The 24,851-nt window shown below is 43.8% G+C and overlaps 4 protein-coding genes across 11 annotated transcripts in view; 2 read left to right on the top strand and 2 right to left on the bottom strand.

The window, feature by feature from the left end:
* The window catches only part of rpl31 (ribosomal protein L31), a 237,082-nt gene that overhangs the window by 82,398 nt on the left and 129,833 nt on the right, over window positions 1-24,851 (top strand). The gene's annotated exons all lie outside the window — the stretch shown is intronic.
* fastkd2 (FAST kinase domains 2) lies at window positions 1,163-6,532 on the bottom strand. The gene is made up of 11 exons (XM_052058752.1): window positions 5,554-6,532; window positions 5,372-5,475; window positions 5,143-5,251; window positions 4,722-4,845; window positions 4,462-4,601; window positions 3,946-4,118; window positions 3,679-3,842; window positions 3,355-3,588; window positions 3,133-3,193; window positions 2,314-2,428; window positions 1,163-2,100 (listed from the first exon to the last, which is right to left on the bottom strand). Exons 1-11 carry the CDS (start codon window positions 6,184-6,186, stop codon window positions 1,999-2,001), a joined length of 1,959 nt encoding a protein of 652 aa, XP_051914712.1. The 5' UTR covers window positions 6,187-6,532; the 3' UTR covers window positions 1,163-1,998.
* mdh1b (malate dehydrogenase 1B, NAD (soluble)) lies at window positions 6,772-13,890 on the top strand. Of its 7 annotated transcripts, none has more exons than XM_052058782.1 (11): window positions 6,772-6,909; window positions 8,346-8,458; window positions 8,530-8,664; window positions 8,774-8,916; window positions 8,993-9,161; window positions 9,289-9,474; window positions 9,574-9,628; window positions 9,703-9,844; window positions 12,798-12,973; window positions 13,048-13,183; window positions 13,271-13,890. In XM_052058782.1, the coding sequence occupies exons 1-11, from the start codon at window positions 6,888-6,890 to the stop codon at window positions 13,467-13,469; spliced, it is 1,476 nt and encodes a 491-aa protein (XP_051914742.1). In that variant the 5' UTR covers window positions 6,772-6,887; the 3' UTR covers window positions 13,470-13,890. The 7 variants fall into 7 exon arrangements, with proteins under 7 accessions (XP_051914742.1, XP_051914740.1, XP_051914739.1 ...); XM_052058780.1 differs by having other exon boundaries at window positions 9,289-9,628; window positions 13,271-13,328; window positions 13,401-13,890; XM_052058779.1 differs by having other exon boundaries at window positions 9,289-9,628; window positions 13,271-13,352; window positions 13,401-13,890.
* On the bottom strand, window positions 14,255-23,501 carry retreg2 (reticulophagy regulator family member 2). 2 transcript variants are annotated; one of them, XM_052058763.1, is made up of 9 exons: window positions 22,959-23,501; window positions 22,377-22,480; window positions 20,114-20,144; window positions 19,775-19,904; window positions 17,942-18,026; window positions 17,693-17,830; window positions 17,489-17,577; window positions 16,067-16,208; window positions 14,255-15,880 (listed from the first exon to the last, which is right to left on the bottom strand). In XM_052058763.1, exons 1-9 carry the CDS (start codon window positions 23,210-23,212, stop codon window positions 15,147-15,149), a joined length of 1,707 nt encoding a protein of 568 aa, XP_051914723.1. In that variant the 5' UTR covers window positions 23,213-23,501; the 3' UTR covers window positions 14,255-15,146. The 2 variants fall into 2 exon arrangements, with proteins under 2 accessions (XP_051914723.1, XP_051914724.1); XM_052058764.1 differs by having other exon boundaries at window positions 16,073-16,208; window positions 22,959-23,496.

Genomic DNA, 24,851 nt, shown 5'->3' with positions numbered 1-24,851 from the left:
GTATTTTAATTGACAGTTAAATATGTCAGCTTTCCGTCTATATCCCGGTTTGAATACATCATACAATCCCAAATTCCAATGAAGTTGGGACGTTGAATAAAACAAAATAAAAGAATAAAAACAGAATGCAATGATTTGCACCTCCAAATCTAAAAGTGGGATCCTCTGTAGGAAAAGGGTTGAGTGCCAGGTTGGTGATGATGATCTTGAGTGAGGAGTGGCTGGGCCGGGAGATCGACAGGCAGGTCGGTGCAGATTCTGTTTCGGTTCGTCATGGTGAAGAGAGAGCTGAGCCTAAAGACGAAGCGCTCAATTTACTGGTTAATCTACCTTCATACCCTCGCCTATGATCACCAGCTGTGCGTCGTGACTGAAAGAACAAGGTCCTACATACAAGCAGCAGAGATGAGTTTCCTTTGCAGGTTGTCCAGGCAACTCCCGCAGAGGAAAGGATGTGAAGCGCGGAACTCCGGGAGGGGCTCAGATGGGCTGGTTCGGACATCTGGTTAATATGCCTCCTGGACGCCTCCCTGGTGAGGTGTTGCGGGCATGTCCCACTGGGACGAGGCCCCGAGGATAACCCATGATATGTTGGAGAGACTGTGGCTCCCAGCTGTCCGTGGAACTGTTATCTTTAGTTTCTGTGTTGCAGCTATTGAGGGACTGCACCTTACTATGAGTACTAATGATCCCCAGTCTCTTTCCTGAACATCAGTTGGCACACTTAAAACAACGTATGTAGTGTTGAATCTTATCTTCTTCCTCCTTGGTTGATTAACGGTCCCCCAAGTGTCCTCTGTTGTACCCCCGCACCTTGGGTAGGTCTCTGATTGCTGTTAAGCCCCCCTGGGAAGAACTCTCATCTCAGGACGGATGCACGGTGGGGTTCTGGAACTTGCCATCACACCAAATGGTGGGTAGTGGTGGTTTGGTCTCGCTTCACCACTCCCAACTTCTTCCAGCCACACCGGGTCAGATGTCATGTTACTTTCTTTGTTTCCAGGATTTGCATGAGAGGCGTACCTCCCCGCCTCTCATTATCATATTGTCTCTATATAATCTCATGACTGTATTTTCTCTAAGCTCTTCTGACGAGATCTGAAACTCTCAGGAGCCCGAATCGATTCGTAAACTGCAGAAAAGAAAATTAAACTCTTCAAGATACTGTACATCGACTCCAGCCTTTATTTGGTTAACCAACATCCTCATCATCCGAAATTAACGAACACGCGGAGGAAGAAAAAGGCCGCTCTTCCCCCAACAGTACACTGAAAAAAACCCCATAAGAGGTTGCATCGGTGTCACCAGCCTTTCGAGGGGTGCGGGAGAAAGGAGTTTCTTCATTCTATGGTACGAAATGTTAAATATTTGCAGCAATTTCGTCACAAAAAATAGGTGAACCTATAAAACTACAGTGTTGAATGCGACGCAGAGGGAAAAATGGCTGCACCTAACTTTTGTGCTAATATACCAAAGAAGAAAAGTTGGGCGCACAAGACCAACCAGTGCAAAAAGTTTGTCTCGAGACCTGTGATGGATGGCTTGACAATGATTTGAAAATTATTTTCAACCTATACAGTATTCAATTGAGTACACCAAAGATATTTAATGTTCATACTGTGATTTGCCCCCTTCCCCAAATAGTCACTCATTTTGATGCCTGCAACACAATCCAAAAAAAGCTGCGACAGGGGCACGTTTACCACGGTGTTACTACTCCTTTCTTTAGAAACATTCAATAAGTGTTTGGTAACTTGGGACATTAATTGTTGAAGCTTTGTCGGTGGAATTCTTTCCCTTTCTTGCTTGATGTACAATTTCAGTTGCTCAACAGTCGAGCGGTCTGCATTTTGTCCGTATTTTGTTAAGGTTTCTACTTCTTTGGAATTGGAGATTGTACAAATGCGCTAATGGGTTAAACTGCAATTGGTAGCATATTCACAGGTCATCTGGGCTGAGGTTTCAAACCTTTAACCTTAGTGTCAGTGGCACAGATGATCAGATACTGATTGTCATGCATGGGGCTGGCCTTTCTGGAAAGATTCGTGCTGTGAGGAGTTGCGTGGCCTTCTCTTCAGACTTCAGCTCCTGTCCTGTTATCTGGGGATTGAAGAGGATGGGATCACTAAGTACAATGGTATATTGTATTTGGGAAAAGGAGCTTCAAACTTCAAGCAATACAGCATATCTTATTGTGACAACTGGTTTTGAAACAGAGTAAGATTAAGATATCCTTCATTTGTCCCGCAATGGGGAAATTTACAGTCAAAGTTCAGAAAGGAAAACACTGGGTAGGGAGAGGGAAGGTCTTACCGTAATTGGAATATACCCTAAAATCTCTAGATGGCGGAGTTTGACAGCCAACAGACCTCGGGGTTGAGATGACCCAAAGCAAAACGCAGAGGAAGGCGGACAAAGAACTGCCATTCTAGAACAGTGATAAAAGGGTTTCTGTAACATTCGGAAGAAGGGTAGTCACAGGTCAGTCACTCATTTAAAAACTCTAACAAGCTGCTCTCTTGGACATCTTGGAGCTGTCACCTTATCACACTGGAGGGTTAGTCTGGTCACCCACGGCCTCCATTGTTGGGGTGGCCGACCAGAGTTGTGGTTGTGAGGTGGTCGTTGGGGCGCGAATAACTGAACACATTGCTGGCCACAGGAGTTAGGGATGTCAAGTGGCAACTGTGAAGACCTCAATTCTAGAGCAGCCCATTAATCGGCTGAAATTAGTCCGTTTTTTTTAATTGGCAGAAATTGGACATGGGGGGCGGGGTCCCAATAGATTTTTTTCATCCACATTACATCCAAAAACAAAGATAATGATAATAACACAAGCACCTCGGTGGCAGCGCGGTGGAGGTGGCGAGATCCGCCTGAAGTTCTTCAAGGTTGTGGATAATGTGGGTCATTGCATTGACAATATGCACAGTACATTGCCTCCAGATGAGCAAACCGAGGAGATGACGTTTAAGAACGGGGACAGAAGGGTGTTCCAAGTACCCCAAAAGGTGCAAACTCAAGTGTCAGGAAAAGTGACGTCTGGGCCTTTATGTTTCATAAACTCATGCCCTGGCATCACAACCTGGAATAAGCGGAAGCAGAATGGACGGTTTCACACACATATCTTACCTTTGTGCTGGTGTTTCTTCACTGGGGGTTTGGTTTGCCACACGTTTGGTTATCACGGCATCTAACAGTCAGTCCAAAAAAATAAGATAAATAAATAAATATGCCAGACTGAATTATGCTGTTAAGCAAGTACATCTGTATACATCAAATTAAGTACATTATTTTCTCTCAGTGTTTATATGATTTATCATAACAGATACACATAAATGCATCTTTGATTACCTATGAAATAGAAGTTCTCCACAACCACCATTTCCTGTAGCGCTACATCTGCTTGGTCGGACAACAACCTTCGCAGAAGCTGCGAGAGATGCTGATTGACGGGCGGACCGCTGGATGTCACTTCTCCCAGCATTGTTGCGGGGACACTCAGTGGCCGAGGGAGGACAGGCTGCTCAAGATGGAGGCATAGGTGCACTGTCTGAAACATTTGCTCTTGTCTCCTGAGATATATTGCTGCCGTTAAGAAAATTCAGATTAATTATTATATATATGGGGGGGGGGGGGGTGTTTTTAAATTGCTGATTTAACAACTTGGGCCCAGACCTCTGCTACTCAGCTCCTCCAGGGTAGGACCCCGGAGGAGTTTCTCCAGTGGCAAGGATGGGAAGTGGCCAAGAAGGCACAGACAAGAACAAGCCTTTAACAGTTCGTAACTAGATATCCTGGGCAGGTAGAAGTCCAGAGTTTTGCTGAGACTCTGCAGAAACCTGGAGCAACACACCAGAGCATCAGCTTTATGAAAGTCGTACACAGCTAAATGTCTGTTGTTGTGTTTTGGCCGAGAAATCAAAGTGTAATAAAAGAACATACTGCTCTCTGTTATGCTGCACGCAATAGTTGAGGGACGCGTACACATTGAGGACACAGAGAAGGTCTTTAAGGCTCAGAGTATCTGGATTGGTGATGACTCTTTGAGCAAATGCCGCCATCAGTGGAGTGGGACAAAAGGCAAGGCTCTCAAACACTGAGAGGAAGAGGAGAACCTGGAGTGAAGTGAGAAGAATGAGGGAAGATGTGATTACATTTTAAGCACGACCACAAACATCTCGACCATTGCCATTTTGAGCTGAACTGTCTAATGGATCAAATCTGACTGACAAGTTTGTTTGACCTTATGTGAGTATCGTTACAAGCTGAGAAAGGAATTTAAACAGTGGCCTTGCGGTTCAAAACCACGTTTTTCCATCGTAAGCCATTCGGAACAAAGTTCACTTAAACATTTAAAAAATATTGGGAGCACCTAATTACTAAAACAAAACAATAAACTTCAAACAGTAACAATAAAAAAAAATGTCATCATGTCAGAAATCAACCAAAGGGCATTACCTCCTTTTGGCTCCATTTGTCGAATGTGGAGGCAATGTAGTCCGAGATGCCAGTGAGCAGGCTAAAGTCTCTGTAGCGCAGCTCTCGACATGCCAACAGCACTTTTAACAGTCGGTTAAATGGGACTCCATGGAGATTATCTGCACAAATCACAAGCGAGTACAACAGGTCGGTCAAAAGCAAGATGTTGAATTTTTATGATTACCGGGTAATATGAGTTCACTGGAATGAAATGAAATGAAATTAACACTTGATCATACCAGTAATTCTCTGACTGCAGATATCCAGCAGCGGTTTGGAATAGAAGCCCATCTTGGCCATGGTGAAGATCATATACTGTGCGTTGGGAAGGGTGAACCGCTCTATCATCGATAAGGCCTTTTGCTGAAAGTTCAATTGATTCGGGTTAATGTTTGGTGATAAAAATTAACATGGCAAACATGTGCAGGGCATTTATTAAGGGGTGCGAGGGAATTCGTCAAAAGCTACCTGGATCTGTCTGTCTAGTTTTTGAGTAATCTTATCAGAAAAAAAAAAAGAACGAAAAGTTGTTTTTGGATGCAATCACAGATTTTAAAAAAGGGAGAGAGAACACAAACAGTGTCTTTCACAAGACTGAATAACAACAGATTTGTGTAAATTCAGCTTTCAATCTCAACGTAGAAGCAGAGGGAAAGATACCTCAAGTTTCCGTTTGAGGTCAAGCGACATATCTTTCCCCAAGAGGCGCATCACAGTCTGGAGCGCCACGACATTCTTTATCCTGGGAAGGTGCTCCTCAACCACCAGCCTGTAGCATAAAAATAACAAAACAATGCGACATGATCTGGAATGGTAGAGTTTAAACACAAAAGAGCACAATATTGTTTTAATACCAAACCACTATCATACACGACTTAATAAGGCTGACCTCAAGCCGTGTTTCAGTGCATCAACATTGGGGGTGCTCTCCATATGTGCCAGACAGGAGGCCAAAATGGATAGACTCTTCTCATCAAAGTCATTCAACTTCTCCTGTCAGTGAACAACAAGTAAACAATTATGGAATGAAATGAAGGAGAATAAACAAAGGTTAGCATGATGTTTATGTACCTGACAGGCACGGAGATACAGCTGGATCACACGGCTCCTTTGAGGCACACCGAGATTCACCATAGCCAACAGAGAGTATGCCATGTCTTCACATTGCATGGACCCTACATTGGCCATGATGTTTTGCAACAGCTGGTCAAATGCAGGATGCTCGAACATCAGCTGCAGCTCACATCGCCTCTGTTCATCCGACATCTTCTTGATGCTGGCCCACATATGTGTGAGGCAGTTGCTCAGTTGTTGAGGGGTGGGCGCATGTTGTTGGCCGAGGTCAAGCACATCTGATGGAGAGCCACAGTGCTGCAGGAGCTCAAAGAATGGGGACCCCTTCTGACTCTGGCCTATGGGGTGGTGTATCTCATCCAGAACTAAGGACTCCGCCACTGGGGTCAGACCAACGTTAGTTTCTTCTGATCCCAAATTGGCATCCTGCGAATGGAACCTCACGGAACTCTTTAAACTAGAACGCCGCCATGAATTGATTTGCCGAGTGCAAATAGTGTGTGCCAACCGTTGTTTGGAGGACCATGAGTTCTTGCCCGAAATTGCCACTATAGAGCTGCAGTATTTGACCGAAAAGATGCAGGAGCGTAGAGACTGCCTCATGACCTCTTGCGTCAACCACAGAGACATTGTCCACCAAGATTGTGAGTGCCTTCAAAATATCAAGACACGGTTACTAATTACCGATGACATATTTTGCTTAGCCGAGTGATTCACCGTTCGTGTCGAACTGTGGTTCTGCTGAAAGGTCAGCAACGAGCAAAATGCCTGTGACTGCATGCTACATGCTAATGTTTACGAAACGACAAATAATAAGTCCACCACGTCATTGCCTTAAACTCAAAGTCATTTCATTTAACAGCAAACAGACTGTACTTTAAATGTTAATGTTTTTTAAATTGTTATAGCTAATTTGCGTTCTCACATGCCTCATCGAGATGTGTGCACTGCTTGAATCGGTCCCCCTGGAAACGGAAACAGGATAATTACCTGCTGGTTCTTGGTGTCCGAATACTGTATAACGATACAGTACTGTATAACGATACAACATATGTAAAGCAAAATTAAGAATTTCAGCAAAGTAAATGTTTTAATTTAATTATAAGGTTTTAAATTAATTCGAAAACGTTATCACTATTTTAATGTAAATGTAAATTATTTTACGGTCGCCATGTGTCGTTTCTACCGGTCTCATCCACTGTTGAACATCCCGTTACCGAGCAACGGGCAAACGAAAACGAAGTTTATTCAGCGAAGTTTATTCAGAAACCATTCCATTATGTTGTGCGTTGCACCGCCTTCTGCCCGAACAGCCAGAGTCGTCTCATGAAATGGCTAAATTTGTGTTGGCTGGTAAGTTGATGAATGTGACGTGCAAGTTTCAACCACAATCGTTAATTTATTTTATTGGGAGTCATCTGAACAGCCATGGGACGACAACCACAGACTAGAGATAACATTTTATTTGAGTTCTCCTTGTATTCATGAAATTAAACCCTCATTTAAATTATCCAGCGAAACGAATACCTTCTTCATCTGTCCCTTCATTTTATGGTGTGGGGAACGTGCTGTCAACACGGGCACGGCTCCCAAGAGTTCTTTTTCTCCCGGTGCTTAAGGGGGGCTTGGTCGATCCAGTACATAGGAGGTGTAGGGTGGGCTGGGGGAGGGGAATGAAGGGGGGGGGGGGTATTTCCAAATATTTGTTATATTTAAGAATACAGTATCAAATAAAATGCTGGAGGGCTTTACTGGGCCTATAGGTGCCAAAGTAGCCCTTATCCCCAGTATAGCGTCATCCCTGTTATCATTTAGATAGTTATGTATCATGTAGGGCCCAACATTTAGCATTCCGTGTAACTTAATTTTTACATTTTGAATTAAATTTTAAAAACGAACAAAGTAATTTGAAATTAAATTTAATTCTTTTTATTTTCCAAAGTCACAGAGAGCCAGAGCAGGTGGGTGAAAGCCACATGAGCCTCAGGAGCCACAGGTGATCTATCACTCTGTGATAGATACCCAACTCAAAGTGGCTTTTTTGTGAAGTGGAAGGAAGCCATTGAACAAAAAAGAAAAATCTGAAAATGTGGTGTTTGAAAGTATATTCATCCCTCTATGATGGGGGTGTCAAACTCATTTTTGTCATAGGCCACATCGTAATTTTCAGTTTTTCAAGGTTGAAAGAATAGGACTCAAGAAACGTAAATTTGGTCGGGATTGACAAAAAGTTTATTTACAAAAAAATTACGAGACTGGCAAAGTATAAAAAATGCTGATGCAACACCAAGAAAAAAAACGAAACCACCAAAAACTCTTGCAAAAGGCAAGGACAAAAATATAACCGGATATAGCTTGTCGAAAAAGTGACGAGAAAACCCAAAACACATTTGATACAAACCGTGACTATGAATTACAGCAAAAAAACACTAACATAGGTAGGTGCAAAAAAAACATGGCAAGAGAAAAAACATACAGCTACAACATGAGACATCTAGAAGCACTTTCAGAGTCGTGAGCAGTGCACCAAATTCTTGTTCTCGCCAATGTATACATGATATTTATTTTTCAAAAAAGGGGCATCAGTAACAAAAATGCTGGCAATACAGGATCCCAAAGTTTTTAAAAGGGAAGACAAATTGCAATTTTGGTATTTTTGCAACAAACATGAAGTTGATTCACATCATTTAGTTTCACCGCCAAATGATGTGTCAAACCGACAGGCCTTGAGTTTGACAGCGGTGCTCAAGTTGGAATCGGCCAAGTTACACGTTTATGTTTTCCCACAGGCAGAACGGACTGCCCATATTATGCCAAAGCAGAACTTTTAGCTGACCGATTGGCGCGTTCTTTGCCAAATTTCCGCATTCACAAGATCTCGATCCTCCCAGATGAATGGAAGGTAAACATAACCATTTTCCTATGTTAAATAGTATGTTTTTGGCATCTTATTGACAACTCACCGGTCTCCAGGATTGGCTACAAGACACTTGCATGAAAAATGGCTGGAAACATGAAGAGTCCCCTCTGGTGTGGAGAGAATTGGTGCACCAAGGAGGCAAAGGCGTGTTCTTAGGGGGCTTTGATGACTTTTTAGAGCACTGTCAGGTCGGCCTCCTACTTTGTATTTGACACATTACCCGATGATGTTGTGGAGCACGCTGTTTGTAAATAAATAATAATAATAAATGCGTCATGCACTGTTCCTTACCGCCAGAATTACTACAACATCACATCAGACATGTCTGAAGAAATGATGCAGAGTATTGCAGAAGAAAACCTTGAGACCAAGATCACCCTGATTTTGGAGGCACATCATCGGGCCAGTCTCATCCAACCCCTTCACATATGGATCAGCAGGTGAAAAGTACATACAAGACGTGGTGCTAATGTGTTTGGTGCGTCCAACTCATTGGCCTGATTTGTACTCGCCCAGCGCTCTAAACCCAACCTGCAACATGCTGATCCCCAGTCTGCTCTCCACCGAGGTGCTCTCCCAAGCATCTGCCATAAGTCTTCACCTCCTGGATGTGGAAGGCAATGAGGAGGAACTCGAGTCACTGAAGATGGAGACGGAAGATCTGGCTTTGCCTCTACTCCATCAGGCAGATAATCTTAATTCTCTTTTCCTTTTCATATGTACAGTATATGTATATATACAACGTCTTTTATCGAAGCGATGCACGCCGCAAGTGTAGTACAAACAAACAATCTGTCTTGACGTATGGACAGGTGACCATTCACACAGATCTCAAAGACGCTTTCCAGAAAGCTGAGATCATCCTCCTATTGGATGACCACTGGTCTGGAGGCAACAATGCCACGGATGTGGAGCAACAACAGACGATAAAAGCGCTGGCAGCCCTGTACGCTGAATATGGGCGCTTGATTGAGGAGAGGGCCAATGGGGACGTGAAGGTGATTGTGTCCGGCGGCTCGCTTGTGAACCTCAGATGCTCACTTCTACTGAAAGCGTGCTCACTTGACAGCCGTCGCTTTGTTGCCGTCGCAACTCAGCTGGAGAATGAAGCCAGAGCCGCCATCGCCAACAAGCTCCGAGTGAGGACCTCAGGTAGCAACACCGCTTACATGTTTTGCGCACTCGCTTGTCAGCACTCCAAGCATCTGTGTGGTGTTCCGCTTCAGAGGTGACAGACGTCATTGTGTGGGGAGATGTTGGAGACAGCTTCTACATAGATCTGCAGAGGGCAAATGTTTTTAATTATGATGGACCAATCAAAGGGCCGCCCTTCTTTTCCCATCCAGTGCTCGAGATTATCTACGACAGGTCAGTGAGCAAACCAACAGTATATACTCACCGGAAATGGAAGCTATTCTACCACAGAAACATTTAGGCACACAACATTTGAGAAAAAACGATTTCTTTTGGTTTTTTTCTTCCTTTTTTCTGTAACGTTACCTGGATAAAAAACGGCTAGCTGCTATGCCAAGTGGTCAAGAACAAACCTAGCTTTACTGTGTATGAAAAGTCTGCACACCCTAGTTAAGTGCCAGGTTTTTGTGTGACAAAAGGGAAAAAAAATCCACTACCATGGCCGATAACCTGACATAAATTAGAGCAGGGTGGCCAACCCGCGGCTCGGGAGCCGTATGAGGCTCTTTGGCTGGCTCAATGCTGCTCTCGGACTTTCACACAATTGTGGAAAACGCCTCGGCGATGACGCTGCCATTCAACAACGGTGCTTAATACACAGAACGTACAACGTCAGCCAATCAGCAATCCCCTTATTTGATTGCCATAGAGGGAAACCAATCAGATAACTGAATCACCACTCATCCGCAGACAACGGCGCTAAGTGCTAAATGCTAAGCTAGTTAGCGAATTACTTCTATTTTTAAGGCAGGGGTGCCCCAATACGTCGATCGCAATCGACCAAGAGCCAGCGGACCGGTCCCAAGTCGACCGCGAGCAGTGAGAACAAGAAATGGGGAAAAAAAGATGTGTTTTTGTCACTTTCTGTTTCATTTATGTTCAGGCGCTCCGGCTGTTGCTCGTCGTGGCGTGCATGCAAATATGCGCGGGTGCATGGTCATGTGTGTGAGTGTGTGTGTGTGTGTGTGTGTGTGTTTGTGCGCGCGCGTGTGCATGCATGTGTGACTCTTTGCAGTAACACAGTAAAAAAATTGGCTCTTAGGATCTGACCACCCCTGAATTAGAGCCATGTAAAAATTGTGTGGTGGCCCGGTAATCCAGTGGTTAGTGTGTTGACCTCACAGCGCAGAGGTTCAATTCCAGCTCCGGCCTCTCTGTGTAGAGTTTGCATGTTCTCCCCGGGCTTGCATGGGTTTTCTCTGGGTACTCCAGTTTCCCCCACATTCCAAAAGCATGTATGCATTAAAATATCCTTTATTTGTCCCACACTGGGGAAATTTACATGGCAGACTGATTGAACACACTAAATTGTCCCTAGGTGTGATAGTAGTAATAATATTTTTATTTATTTTTTGCTTTTACCAAAGGCCTCATTGTGTCAACGTTGACTGTTTTTGGAACCATTCAGGCTTCCGGCCATTTGGAGCCACCAGTAATATAAAAACTCAGAGTAGCAATGGCATGGCTCATGTGGTAGACTTACCGTAGGTCAATCCATAGTCAATTAATTTTCCTCTAGATCAGAATTGAAACTCAAATTAATTGTATGTGGGGGCTGCTGGAGATAGCGTCTAGGTGTGGCTAAAAAAAATCATTTCTCCAAAAAGCGATTTAAATTTGCACCAAAAAAAAGTACAAACAATTGAATCATCTCAATCTTTTATTAACAATATTTCAGAACATTAACGGTTCTTCTGAATATGAGCAAGATTTGCAACCCAGTTCACGCATCTCCCTGGTACTTTGCATGCTCCTCAACTTGTCTAGTTGAGTAATGGCATCTGGTTTCTTGAGCACAACAGGATTTCTCGGGTGCATTGAACACATATCAGGGTGTCCCTGTGCTCAAGAACAATAACAGGAAAATCCCCCCAAAAAAACATATTTTTTTTTCTGGAAATTGGCTCTTTCTGTCACCAATCGTTATCTTCACGGAACGTTTTGAAAAATACATGACTCTGTATCTTTTCCTTCTGTTTTGCCAAAAACTGTCATGAGCCTGAGCTATAGTATCCCCATAAATGATTAAAACAAACACACACACACACACACACACACACACACACACACACACACACACACACACACACACACACACACACACACACACACACACACACACACACACACACACACACACACACACACACACACACACACACACACACACACACACACACACACACACACACACACACACCAAACAGCCAGAGAAACATGAGAGCTAAAATTGTGAGAGGTCACGTTAACATTAAACTTAAATATCAAGAACGGGGCCACAACATCTAATCATGAGGGTCGCAAATGGTGTTCGAGACCTCCGCTAGATGGCTAACAATGTTTTAGTAACAGGGCTGTGCGGTATGTTGAGAGACAACTTCAGAGCATAATTACCATTTAAACTGCACGGGCATGACAAATGTTTTCACAATTACAAATAAGACAATGAAAATTCTGACAATGAAAGTCAGAAAAAGATGATCTAAAACTGATTTAGTCCGTTCCATGTGACATATACATTTTTCATCAGAGGGAAAAAACATATTAAGGAGGTACAAAAAAAGCAATTTTACAGAATATTTAGTCATCGCATTTACTTCAAGTACCAGTACTTACATTTCGTCTCTTTTCATGTTTGTGAAGTCTCTACGGGGATTATTTGAAATTTCATGGGACAGAGAAAATATTGCTCTGTTTAGTGTTGCACTGGTAATTGGCAGTGGCGGTAAACTGCTCTTTTGCATTTGATTGACAGAGTCCCATATCTCGAAAATTTAAACGACTGGATTAAATCATCAAAATGTGAACATGTTGGACACATGCATTGATTTCTCAGTTTATCCCCACTTTTAGTTTCCCCCTTCACCTGACTCTAACAACAATCTAATTTGGCCCTTGAGCACAAGCTGCCCACCTGGCATACCTGATCAAGTGGCAACCATCCAAGAGGTGTCAAACAGCACTCAACTCAACGCAACAGTATTTATAGAGCACTTTCAAACAGCCATCGCTGCATACAAAGTGCTGTACATGGAGCAATTTAACATATACAACAAGAATGGCCCACTCAACATTCCACCATGCACCCTCTGCCTAAAAGCCACTGACCACCTTCTTTGTTTTTTAGAGAATGGGTTGAGGGCGACTTCCAAGACATCGTGCGTTCTCAGCGGGCAGCCGTAGTCTCAAAGACATGTCGCGGAGCGGACATGTCGACTGCCAATGGGATCCTCACTCTCCTAAAGGCATGGAATGGGACCTTGACTCCGAGTCAGGTGTTCTCTGTGGGAGTCTCGTGCACAGGTGAAACATTAAAAAGGAGGTAGGGGACTTCTAATGTGCATCACATACATTTAGAACATCTGGGCAACTTGCAGACCATTACGAACTCCCCGGCGACGTCATCCTTTCAGTACCAGTGACGTTCACAGACGGCCAGTGGTCGGTTGTGTCGGATGTGACTGTTGGAGATGATCTGAAGCAGAAACTTCACCTTTTTGCAAGTAATCTCAGGCAAGCAATTTGGCCGAGATACCTTTTTTTGTGCGTCCTGAAACCTACAGCACCCCTAACATCATGTATGATGGATTTCCTTCACAGGAAAAAAATGGATACAGAGAAACCCAGTACAGAGGTCAACCAAGAGCCCAGTACAGAGGTCAACCAGGAGCCCAGTACAGAGGTCAACCAAGAGCCCAGTACAGAGGTCAACCAGGAACCCAGTACAGAGGTCAACCAAGAGCCTGATCAAAACTTTGACAAATCCATGGAAAACCAGGCCACCGTAGATACGCTTTAGTGCACAGGTGTCAAAGTCAAGGCTCGGGGGGCCAGATGTGGGCCGCCATATCATTTAATGTGCCCCGCGAAAGCAAATCAAGCATGTCAAGTTCCATGCTTGCTTATGTGTGAACCAAAATTTCAAATGGTCATATGTAATCCACAATAACAGTCATTATCATTGACTTGTGATTTTTAAAATAAGTTAAGCTGCGTATGTAATATGTGGAGGGGACTAAACATTTATACGTTTTCCCAAAATTCACAACAGCCCTCCCAAGAGAAACTGTGACTCCAATGTGGCCCGCGACAAAAATGAGTTTGACACCCCTGCTTTAGTGCATCGTGCTTTTCAGTTTGTTCTTTTATTCTTTCTTTCTCATGCAATGTTAAAGTGTAATGCACCAATTTTGTACAATAAACCTCCTTGCCTGGGCAAACGCATCTCTTGCTTTTGATAGTCTCAAAATGTAAAAGACCAAACTGAGTACTTTATGCAAAACCAAAGAGCCTAGAAAATATAGTCTTGAAGTGAACAGTTCAACAAGTGCTCTTTTTATAGTTCAAGAAGCAATCTGGTAAGCACACTGCCAACCACCAAACACAAATTAGGCTGCTAACTGCTAAATATGTGATCAGCTGTCTGTCATTTACAGTTGGCATGTATTGAAAATGAGGACGTAACAAACATGTCTTCCCCTCATTGGAAAATAATAAAGTGATTTTTACCTGAAACATTCAACTGAATCCCCCCTCCCCCATTGTGCAGCGTGTTGTTCTACATGCAGAATATTGCGGAACATATAAATTCCTTAGGTATTTATTTTTGTAATCATTTCTGCAATATACACAGGGAGGCTGGTAAAGTCGGGAGTTAGTACAAATACAGTTCACGAGGACAGGTGGGGAAATGAACATAACGCTAAAAGCCAATTTATACACCCTGCCCCCTGAGAATTGGATACTGAGCGGTGAAAGCAAAAACGTCCAACTCAAAACATTGCAATTGAACATGGGTTAGTACATGTGTAATGCATGGCATGCAATGTACTTGTCGTGGTTAGTTGCTAAAGATGGACGACAACAAGAACTCAATCTCACCCGTAGCAATGACATGTGGCATAACAATAGATTCCACTCGCTAATATTAAGTCAAGACGAGGCATCAACCACAGAGAAAAGCGCTTTAAGTCATTTGTGGGTGTGTGGGTAAAAATCTTCTTTTCAACACCCAAAACTTGTCAAAGTTAACGTTTCCAGGCAACAAGTGAAAGCGCAACTATGACCACAATGTGCTCAATTAAACCAAGCAGATATTTTTTTCTGCTTTACTCATTAGAATTTGGGCAGTGCTCCAAACATTAAAAGGGTGCAAGAAATGTTTGAATTTACCCTCGGCTGATAATACCATCTAACAGTTGAATGAAATCATTTAGAGTACATACTCATGCTTTGGAATCCTAATCTCTGTAACAACATCTGGACGAACATCTGCTTCTGACAGCAGGTTGACTCGCCCCGGGAAATTTGCTTACAAAGCAAATTTGTACGCTTTTGAGGCCAGATGTAAAATGCTCACACAGCTGAAGCTTTGATAAACCTTTTGGCTGTACTGCTTTGTATGATGTCATTGCAATGGACAAATTAAAAACAAAACACATTGGACTGGGGGTGGGGGGCAAAGGGGAAGCTATGACTAGTGTTGATGCTGTGGAGCTCTGGAGGCTCCCCCCGCCAGCAGTCTTTCAGGGCTGTGGTCCAGCCCCTCATCCGTCTGCTCAAGTTCACTTTGGTCCAGAAGCTCAAAATCCTCTTCTTCGGTAGCAACGAGTGTATCATCGTGCATGTCATCAGCAGTGACGCATTCTGTGGTTATGGTTTTCAGGTCCTCGTCGGGCCCTGGCACTGCCATTGCTGGGTGGGCGGAGGTCTCCATAACACCTGGGGGGGATTCATGAGGGAGGAACTCGGCCAGGACAGGCTCCTCGCTGGCCTCACTCGAGCGTAGCAACGCTGACAAAGTGTTTTGTACCACAGAGGAGATAGCTGTGCTCACAATCTCCTCACTTAGGGCCTCAAGTGACCGCTGCGTGCCCTGGGAAACAGCAGCTGCCTCCCCCTCTCCTCTCTGACCTGCTGCTCCTTCGCCTGTGGCTGGCAATACGCCCACCTCGCCACTAGGCGGTCTCCCGTTGCCGTTGAAATGAGTGTTCACAAAGTGCAGTGGGGACGCAAGGTGCTGGATGAGGAGGCTGGCGGGGCTCAATGCTTCGGCCTCTGTGGGAGCGCTCGCCTGGGATCTGTCACCTTGCAACGGAAAGCGGAGGAGGTTGTGTTCCAAGGACGGAAACTCCTCAACGGAGGGAAACTCGGGCAGATCCCGTAGATAGGACTCTTCTGGCTCGCTGTGTACACTCTGTTGATCCAGGTCTGAACAGTGGTGACATATAACAATATTTGAAGGACTTACTGTGTTCCCAAGGATCACACCTATTTTTTTTTTTTTGTCTCCGTGTGTTTTCGCGTGAACCCGGCCAGGCCTCTCAGCCTTCCTCTAATGGGAGAGGCTGGTTCAATATTAGCAGCGTTCCAAATGTAACTTTGATGCAAACCTACATTTACCTTCCGAGACATCCGTCAGTTGGGGGGTCGTGGCTCTGGAAACTGAGAAGCCGCCGCTCTCCAATATGGAAGCCTCCTCGTCAGACAACTCTGAGTCGGTGATGGCCATCGCCAGGGCCGTAGTCCTCACGTCCACCTGAGCAAGACAACCGCAATAAGAAACAATGTGTTGCTTCTGCAATCTCAAGGAAAGACTCTTTCAAATATTTTCCGCCTGTGAACGGCTTCCCATATCTGACTATTTCCCGAGCGGCCACAAAGCATAGCCAAGGTAGTGGAATTTGCAGACTTCATCCACTTCTCAAATTGATTTTTCCTCGGCCTCCTGCATCAGTTCCGAAAAGCTTCCCCCTCGCCCCCCTCTTCTCCCTCCGGACAATTTTCAGCAGAGTCTGTGTGTTATGTTTTGGAAATGTCTTTCTATGTTTGACTTGTAACTGTTGGCCGTTTTTTCACCACAAATTAGGCATATTGTACTGGTAAATGCAAATGAATCTACCCAGGCATGATTAAATGTTCTATTCTATTCTTCAGATATTTTTATTTTCTTAGATTTCTCAATTTTTGGCCATCCTGTGGTAGAAGGTTTAGCTAAACGTACGGTGTTTTGCCAGGCTGTTGGAGGGAGCAACGAAAAATAATACAATATAGAAATCATTTTAATATTTCGGGATCACAATTATATGAACAAACAAACATAAATATAACACTTTGTTCAGACATTGTGCAGTTTTGGAGTTGCTGGGCTTTCAGGCATGACGCCTGCATTTTCTCAAATCTACCTGCCGACACGTCAAGTGCTCGCAAGCGTCTCTGAAGCAGGCGAATGCTGATCACTGAAATTGCACAAGGTCTGAAGAAAGAAGTAGTGGTGTCGGTAGGTCAAATAACATGGCCAAACTGTAGCCAAACAAAATATGTTCTTAACAGGATATTAACAACACAACAGTAGTTCGTACAACTCACTATACTGTAGTTGCCATGACCTCTCCTTCCTTTTTCATGTCATTAGTATTTTTTAACGAAACACTGCCACCTAGTGTATAGTCAGAGAACACAACAGAAGTAAGACTACACATTTTTGAGAAACACACTTCAATCAGACCGTGATCATTTATTTTCCCAAGCAACGCTTGCTTTTTGGAAAAATTGTCGCTACCCACGGCTCTACTCAGGTTAAGGTAGCAAAAGCTACACTCTAGCAGAATGAGACAAAACCACACTCTCAAAGGGGAGTAAATTGAAGCAGTGCGTAACAAGTGGATGTTAAGTTTCCTACAGGGGTCTTCAAATCCCCATTTGATGTTATGTTCCTTTCACTCAGACCAAATAGAAGGGAAAAGCAAACTTGGATGGGCCACGGGAAGGGGTACAGACATGACATGGTTCTTGAATCGAGTTCACGGAGGGCCATACCGTTGTGGCAAAACAGGAGAGCTCCTCCTCACTTTCACTCTCAGTTTCAGCTCTGGGCTCGTCGCCTTCCTCTACCTCCTTCTTTACCTCTGCATAGACAAACAAGTGTTTTCAAAGGTCAATCTTGGGACACAGAACTGCCACAAACAACAGCCGCACAGCGCGACAGATTTGTAGAGACTGTTTGCAACGGATGACGCTCACTCCTCTTGTCATGCTTGCGACGCTCCGTTTCTCCCTTCATGCTGTAGTCCAGTTTCATGAGGATGGGCTCCAGCCCAGTGTACATCCTTTGGATCAGTTCGTGGTACACCACCAGTGGCCACAGAATTACACTAAGACCTGAAGGAATTCAAAGCAAGGGAAATTAGTGCTGCATTGCAGGCCCAATGAATAAAACGATTGTTAATGTAATTAAACATTGAATGGAATCTCAAAGAAAATGTGACTCACCTATAATATAAGAGATCATGATTCCTGGAACGTAATGGCCGACAACCGCGAGCGCCAAGCAGCCGCTGCACATCATTGCACAGAACTGGGAAAAAAATGAATTCAATAAAAACAAATCACATTATCAGTGATCGTGTCTTCAAGCTGCAAAGGGTAGACAGAAGTGAAAGAGCAACAGCTCCGCAGGTGCACGACATGTCTGTCAACTCACAGAGGATAAAAATCATACGAAACTACAGTGAAACTCCTCTTCAACGAAATCATGTTGCAGCAAGAAATTTTTCACAACAGGGGTTTTTCACTGTAGCAAGTTTGATCTCAGATGTAAACACACACACATACACACACAAACGTATGTGTACTCTTTATTTTTATTCCAATAGTGCATAAATATGAGCACACACTTATTTGACACTTCATATAGTCACTGTAGTAAGAAAAAAAGGGAAAGAAATTGCGAAATTTACGATCAGCATTCACTTTCACTTACATCAATTTCTTGGATAATGCGTTTTATTTTGCTTCCTCCGTCTTTCATTTTGATCACTTTTACCCTCTCTTCCAGCGTCAGAGCGCTTCATGTCTTAGCTGCTTGACATCCAAAGGTCCGTTTTGTAGCCATTTTAGCAATGCAACGTTCATGCTGCGTCTGAATCTAACAATAACAAATACTTCCTGGAGCCGGTGGCTTTTCTTTCCACCATCCCACTGTCTCTAACTAGACCTCCCCTCGATCGCCACACAAGACAGCATTGCTCAGCTGATGTCATGCAATGAACTTTTAAAGCCAGCCATGGGACGCTTCATAGTCCTCGATGGCCATAGTTAGCGTGATGGAACTCGCCTTCTCTCGAATTAGCGCTCCAGTTAGTGTCAGGTTTTTAGCATGATAACAAGTAAAGCATTCCAGGAAACATTTATTTGACTGTCCGTCCAGCCACAAGCAATTTACTCTGAACAGCTAATCGGATGTGTTCCACTCTATCTTCTATGGATCTAGCTACAGTATCTACATACATAGATAGTGAGCTCCCCCCTGGCCAATCGGAAGCCAGGATGATGCTCGGTAAGCCAATGGCAGAGCAGTATGTTGCGTTCAGGAAACTCGGAGCTGTAAACGAATTAAAATCGTTCACTATTCCAGTAAAAATCATGGTATTCGAGTAACTTACATGTCGCCATTTCGTATCGAATGAGAGTAAATAGCGGCACGGGCAGAGTTATTCCATAGTATCGACTTGCTTGCGGGACTTGCTTGTGTTTGTGCCAATGTGTGCTTCTGTATGGCTTCCGGGTTCCGGGTAGTGGAAATTCCAGTGTTATGAATTGATCGTTAATGTAACATCGTAGTCGAAATTTTAATTAAAGATTAAAGATATCCTTTATTTGTCCTACACTGGGGAAATTTACAAATGCATAGGTTTTTAGTCCGGGTGAAGAAATTTCCGTTTGAAAGAACTCCGTAGATGGGAATATTTACTGTAAACCAGTGTGGTGGTTGCTGTTGCCGTTTCCAAACTAAGCAGTAGAGGTCGCTGTTGGATTACATTTCGTTGGAGTGAATTTCTTCGAGAGGCAAGAGCAGAGAAAAAGTTTTCGTATAAGCAAGGGGGAGAGGGGTAGGAAAGTGGGAATGGTGTTAATGCATGATTTTTTTCACACTAGGGGGAGGGGGTATTTTCGCCCATGTAGGTTTCGTTGTAGAGGAGTTTCACTGTATGAGTGTTAGTTACAAAAAAAAAATTACAAATAAAACTAAACTAAACTAAACTAAACAAAAAAACCCCACCTACGGTCCATTCCAATGTGAGCAATACCCATAGTGTGTTTTACCTTGCCGTGATTCTGTCGTTTGTACTGCAGTGTCTCGTGTAGGACCAGACAACACGTCAAGTAACTTTCCGCCAAGTGGTGACTGAGCTCAGGAACGCTGAGCAGACACTGCTTTGTGCTCATCGATTCACTGCACACACGCACACGCACACAAACGTAACAGTGAGAGGGAGACAAGATTTCTCTCCGGGTGGTGTTTAAAATGCATTCTGATATTCCATGTTCATGTTGCAACAGATAATACAAGAACACAAACACACACGAACACATGCACACTCACACCCACACGCATGCACACACGGATAATCAGTAGCACAAAATGATTTCCATTCCACATACCTCTGAATGGGGGAAACCTCTACCCGTGGAACTGGAGGAGACAGGAAAAAAACAAGGTTAGATTTGAACATGTTGAAATTGCGATCCAATACAATATACTGTACAGCAACGGCAATCAATACACCAAAATAGTAACACATTGTATTCAGAATAAACCTTTAGGAAACTTTGTATCAGTAGATTGTATAGCTCTTCCTTATCTATTATAGGGTGAGTGTAAACATGGGAATGCTCGGTTCATGAAGGGCATTCAATGAACGGCATAAAAATACAGGATGTATACATACTAGTGGAGTAAAGACTCAGCTATTACGTTGACGTATCAGTTTTATTCCTACCATCCAACTACAACGACCTGTCCTATTCAGTTAGCCTTTGGATGGAATTTATGGATCAAAGATCAATTTCAAAGGTAACACTTCATACCTGTGTGTGTGTGTGTGTGTTTTTTTTTGTAAGCAGTGTCAATGATAAAGATGTTTAAATGTTACTCGATCCAGCTGATCTGTCTGTGACTTCTTCGACTCACGCCAGCAGACAAGAAAATAGCATGGTGGATGGCAGAAGCTAAACTAAGCTTATCAAGCCACCATTATGTCCCAACACTTGCCTTTTGCAATGATGACAAATGTTCCAAATAAGCCACTTGCTATTTCGCCAACAACTCACTAAGGCGCCATATGGGATTTTACACAACGGCAATGCCAACCGTCCAGTGTTCGCAGGGTACCCGTTACAGCAGCAAACTGATATATAAAAATAAAAAAATCAAATCTGTAGATTCATTGAAGAATAGTTGGTCACACTGGACCCTTTACGAAACATTAGTGCACTATTTGTTTATTGCAATGAGAGTCGCAGCAGGTTCAACCACTGTTCATTCAACGCACATATATATATGTTGGTTGCACGTTATTTTAGATATTAATGTTGTATTTATTCCTCGGATGAAGGGAAAAAAACCTGCAGAAGAAGCAGGTAAGCCAACTGTTAATTCAACCTGAAAAGATGTTGGTTGCACTTTTCAATTCAATGATTATTATACTCAAACTTAGGGTGAATGCATTTGTCATTCATTTTTGTTTAGTTTCTATATCCATAATTATCATTATTTTACATGATACGCTTACAAAAAACAATAGTAATGTAGGAAACTTCCCCTGTACTTTCCAATAAGCAGGTGTTTCACAGTCACACCGGTTGAATTTTTGGCTAAAAGTAAGGGCTGGACTCACTGCAAAAATCCTGATTTGCACTTCCCTATTGGATTTGGACCTTAATATGACAGATTTAAAAGTGGTTGAGGGGAGGGTGGTGGAATTAATAAAATTTGCCCTAAATAGTAAATAAAGAAAACTTATATTGCACTTTGCCTACACCATACAGTGCCTTAAGAGTTTTACAAAGCCCGACATTAAATTTGATAACTTATTAATGCAATCAGCAGACGCAATGCTGCCACATTGTTCTAACGATGTAATATCCATCCATTTTCCGATCCACTTATCCTCACAAGGGTCAGGGGGTGTGCTGGAGCCTATCCCAGCCGTCTTTGGGCAGTCGGTGGGGGACAGCCTGAACCGGTTGCCAGCCAATCGTAGGGCACACAGAGACGAACAACCATCCACGCTCACACTCACACCAAGGGACAATTTTGAGTGTTCATTCAGCTTGCCATGCATGATTTTGGAATACAGAAGGAAACCGGAGTACCCGGAGAAAATCCACCCAGGCCTGAGGAGAACATTCAAACTCCACACAGGGAGGCCGGAGCTGGAATTGAACCCGGTACCTCTGCATTGTGAGGTCGACGCGCTGAGTAACCACCGGATGAGGATGAGGAGAGAGGAGCGTCGCTGCGGAGTGCGGTTGGGTATTCGGAACTGAGAGTCCCCGTTTGGAATTGAAAAGGATTTATGTGGGACAGGAGAAGTGAACCAATCTTTTTTCGTCAATGATCTTCAATCAACAAAGCGTATGCAGGATAAGTGGTAAAGATTGCATGACTGTCCGTGTTTTATGTTATGTGTTGTGTTATATTATTTTATGTCTTCGGCATCCAAATATCAACTTTGATTGTGACTACAGCTGCAGCAGCTGGACACTTTGCATTGGAACAAAATTTTACATACATCGTGTATTACCATTACGCAGTGGTAACATGTTTTCCCACATTCACGGGGATTAACTGGAGCAGCAAAATTGGATACGCAAATGTTCAATTTTGAGGATAACATTCAGAAACATGAATGTTTCTTCTTACTAGTCATGGTGTGCAACTTAGGCTTCCATCTCTCCAGCAGCATCAGCCCCAGAAGGGACACACTCAACAGGAATAGCGGGCGCAGGGAAGTGTACGACAGGAGCCTGTGAAGGGCACACAATGAGCCCATTAGCAACTTGTGTACCTCATTGCAAACCTGGCATAATTGTCAACACACAGAGCGCCTCTTCCATGTATTTTTTTACAAAGTATCCTCAGCATCTCGCCTCGTTGCTTCGTGCCAATTGCCGACCTATCAGTGACAGCTGATATTTGACAAGGCCCGCTCATCAAGTTGAACGCCTTTAAAAACAACCGAACTGACTGTATCAGCACAAATATACGTGGTTGATTTCATCGGCGCACTCGTGTAAAAGCAGTTCAACTACTGTTACACTTGTAACGCGGCGGTGTCGACACTTCCAACGAAGCCGTGCTAGCATTCGGCTAAAGGTGGGATTAACCGTTTTATCCTGCCATTCACATCCCGACTGACGTTGAGGTCGCACATCTCTGCAACATTCACGACCTGCCAGCGAAGGGACAGTCAACACGTCTTGAAGTGCCTCGACGAGGCCATACCAGAATAACGTGTTTAGCGTGAGCGCGACCGATATGCTGTACAGCGGCCTCTCCCACACCAGCAGCCGCTGAAGCCACAGCAGCTCAGGCTCGTACGGCGACAGCCAGTCTTGAAGGCGCTCCCGCAGTCGCTCGAGCTCCGGGTTCCCTTCGCCGCAAGTGTGCTCCGACGTGCCGGCGGGAAACAGGGCCTCCAGGGCCACCGATGAGGATGTAACGGAGGGGCGTCTTGGTGACTCTTCGGAGCTCGCCATGTTTCTTTGCGCCACTTTGTTGTGTTGTTTTGCCGATCACTGGGTGTATGGCGAGATCTTGGTAAAGTAAAATATTCCAAAGATATACATCCCGCCGCTGAGACTTTCAAAATAAAATAAATAACCAGGCCCTCGAGACTATAAAGTCTTGAGTTACACAATCAAAATGAGGACAGCTAACATCTTGTCGGTATTGTTTTCTTCATCAAAACGCGAGAAAAAACAACAAAATCAATAAACAAAATACGACGATCCAATCAAACATTTCCGGTTAAACGCTTGGGTTGCGGACCGATGTGGACGAGTCACGCGTAATAAAAAGGTCACGTGTTTCTTTGTTTACTCTATGGCAGTGGTTCTTAACCTTTTTAGAGGTACCGAACCGAACCAGTTAATATGCACATTCGCCGAACCCTTCATGAATGATAAATAAAGAAATAATTTTAAAAAATACATTCAAGATGTAAAAAAACTCATTTATTAAAAACAGAAAAAGGTAAATGCAATTTCAAGAGATAAGTATACTTTTTTATTGTACGACGTATATCACGATAGTCGCACGTTGACTATTAAGCGAACTAAATGTCCCACAGCACTGATTGGACAATGTCATGTGATCATCTGCAGCCAGTGATGGCCTAGCAGGCGTGCCTTAACTAATTAACGTTTTTATTTGCGGTGTCTTACTCTCCATGGCAAAGACTCCTTCGAAGTTCGAAACCCTGGACCCTCTCACTGAACCCCCGGGGTTCGACCGAACCCAGGTTAAGAACCACTGCACTATGCATAAACCCAAGTCTACCACCTTATGAATGAATATATTCCTGCAATAATGATCTTCGCCTCATCAAAGATGGTGACGAGTCTGCGTACCGACAACAAGTGGAGCAGCTGGAGCTCTAGTGCAGCCAACACAACATCTGGCTGAACACGCTCAAGACTGTAGAGATGATCGTGGACTTATTTTCAAGATCCTCCTCTTTGTTTTCAAATCTCTGAATAATCTCGCGCCACCTTACCTCTCTGAGCTCATCCGCCCCTACACACCTGCCCGGCGCCTCAGGTCTGTGGACCAGACATTATTAGAAGTACCAAGAAATAAACAGAGGCTCAGAGGGGATCGAGCCTTTTCTGTTGCTGGTCCCTCTCTCTGGAATGACCTCCCACTGAACATTCGGCAAGCCTCCTCGATGCCCATCTTCAAAGCCCTCCTCAAAACTCACTTGTATTCTTTGGCATTCGACTCAGCATGACTTAGATTTGTTCTTGATTTTACTGTTTGGTGCTTTCTGCCGCCTTTATTACCAATTTGTCTTACTTTTTTTTATTGTGCATGTTAAATTGCTCCATGTACAGCACTACGTATGCAGCGATGGCTGTTTGAAAGTGCTCTGTAAATACTGTTGACTTGACTTGACTTCGGGAAACAGCTTTCTCCACAGTTGCCCCTCACACTATACAACTGCCCTGTGTCAACCGTCGAGACCTTCAAGTTCCTGGGAATCACAGTCTCCCAGGACATGAAGTGGGAAGTCAACAAACACCATCTCCATCCTGAAAAGAGCCCAGCAGAGGATGTACTTCCTGAGGCTGCTGAGGAAGCATGGCCTGCCACAGGAGGTGCTACGTCAGTTCTACA

The sequence above is a fragment of the Hippocampus zosterae genome, chromosome 2 (assembly GCF_025434085.1).
Source record: "Hippocampus zosterae strain Florida chromosome 2, ASM2543408v3, whole genome shotgun sequence".
NCBI classification, from domain to species: Eukaryota; Metazoa; Chordata; class Actinopteri; order Syngnathiformes; family Syngnathidae; genus Hippocampus; species Hippocampus zosterae.
The sequence above is the reverse complement of the archived record's forward strand: the minus strand, read 5'-3'. Positions and strand labels throughout refer to the sequence as shown.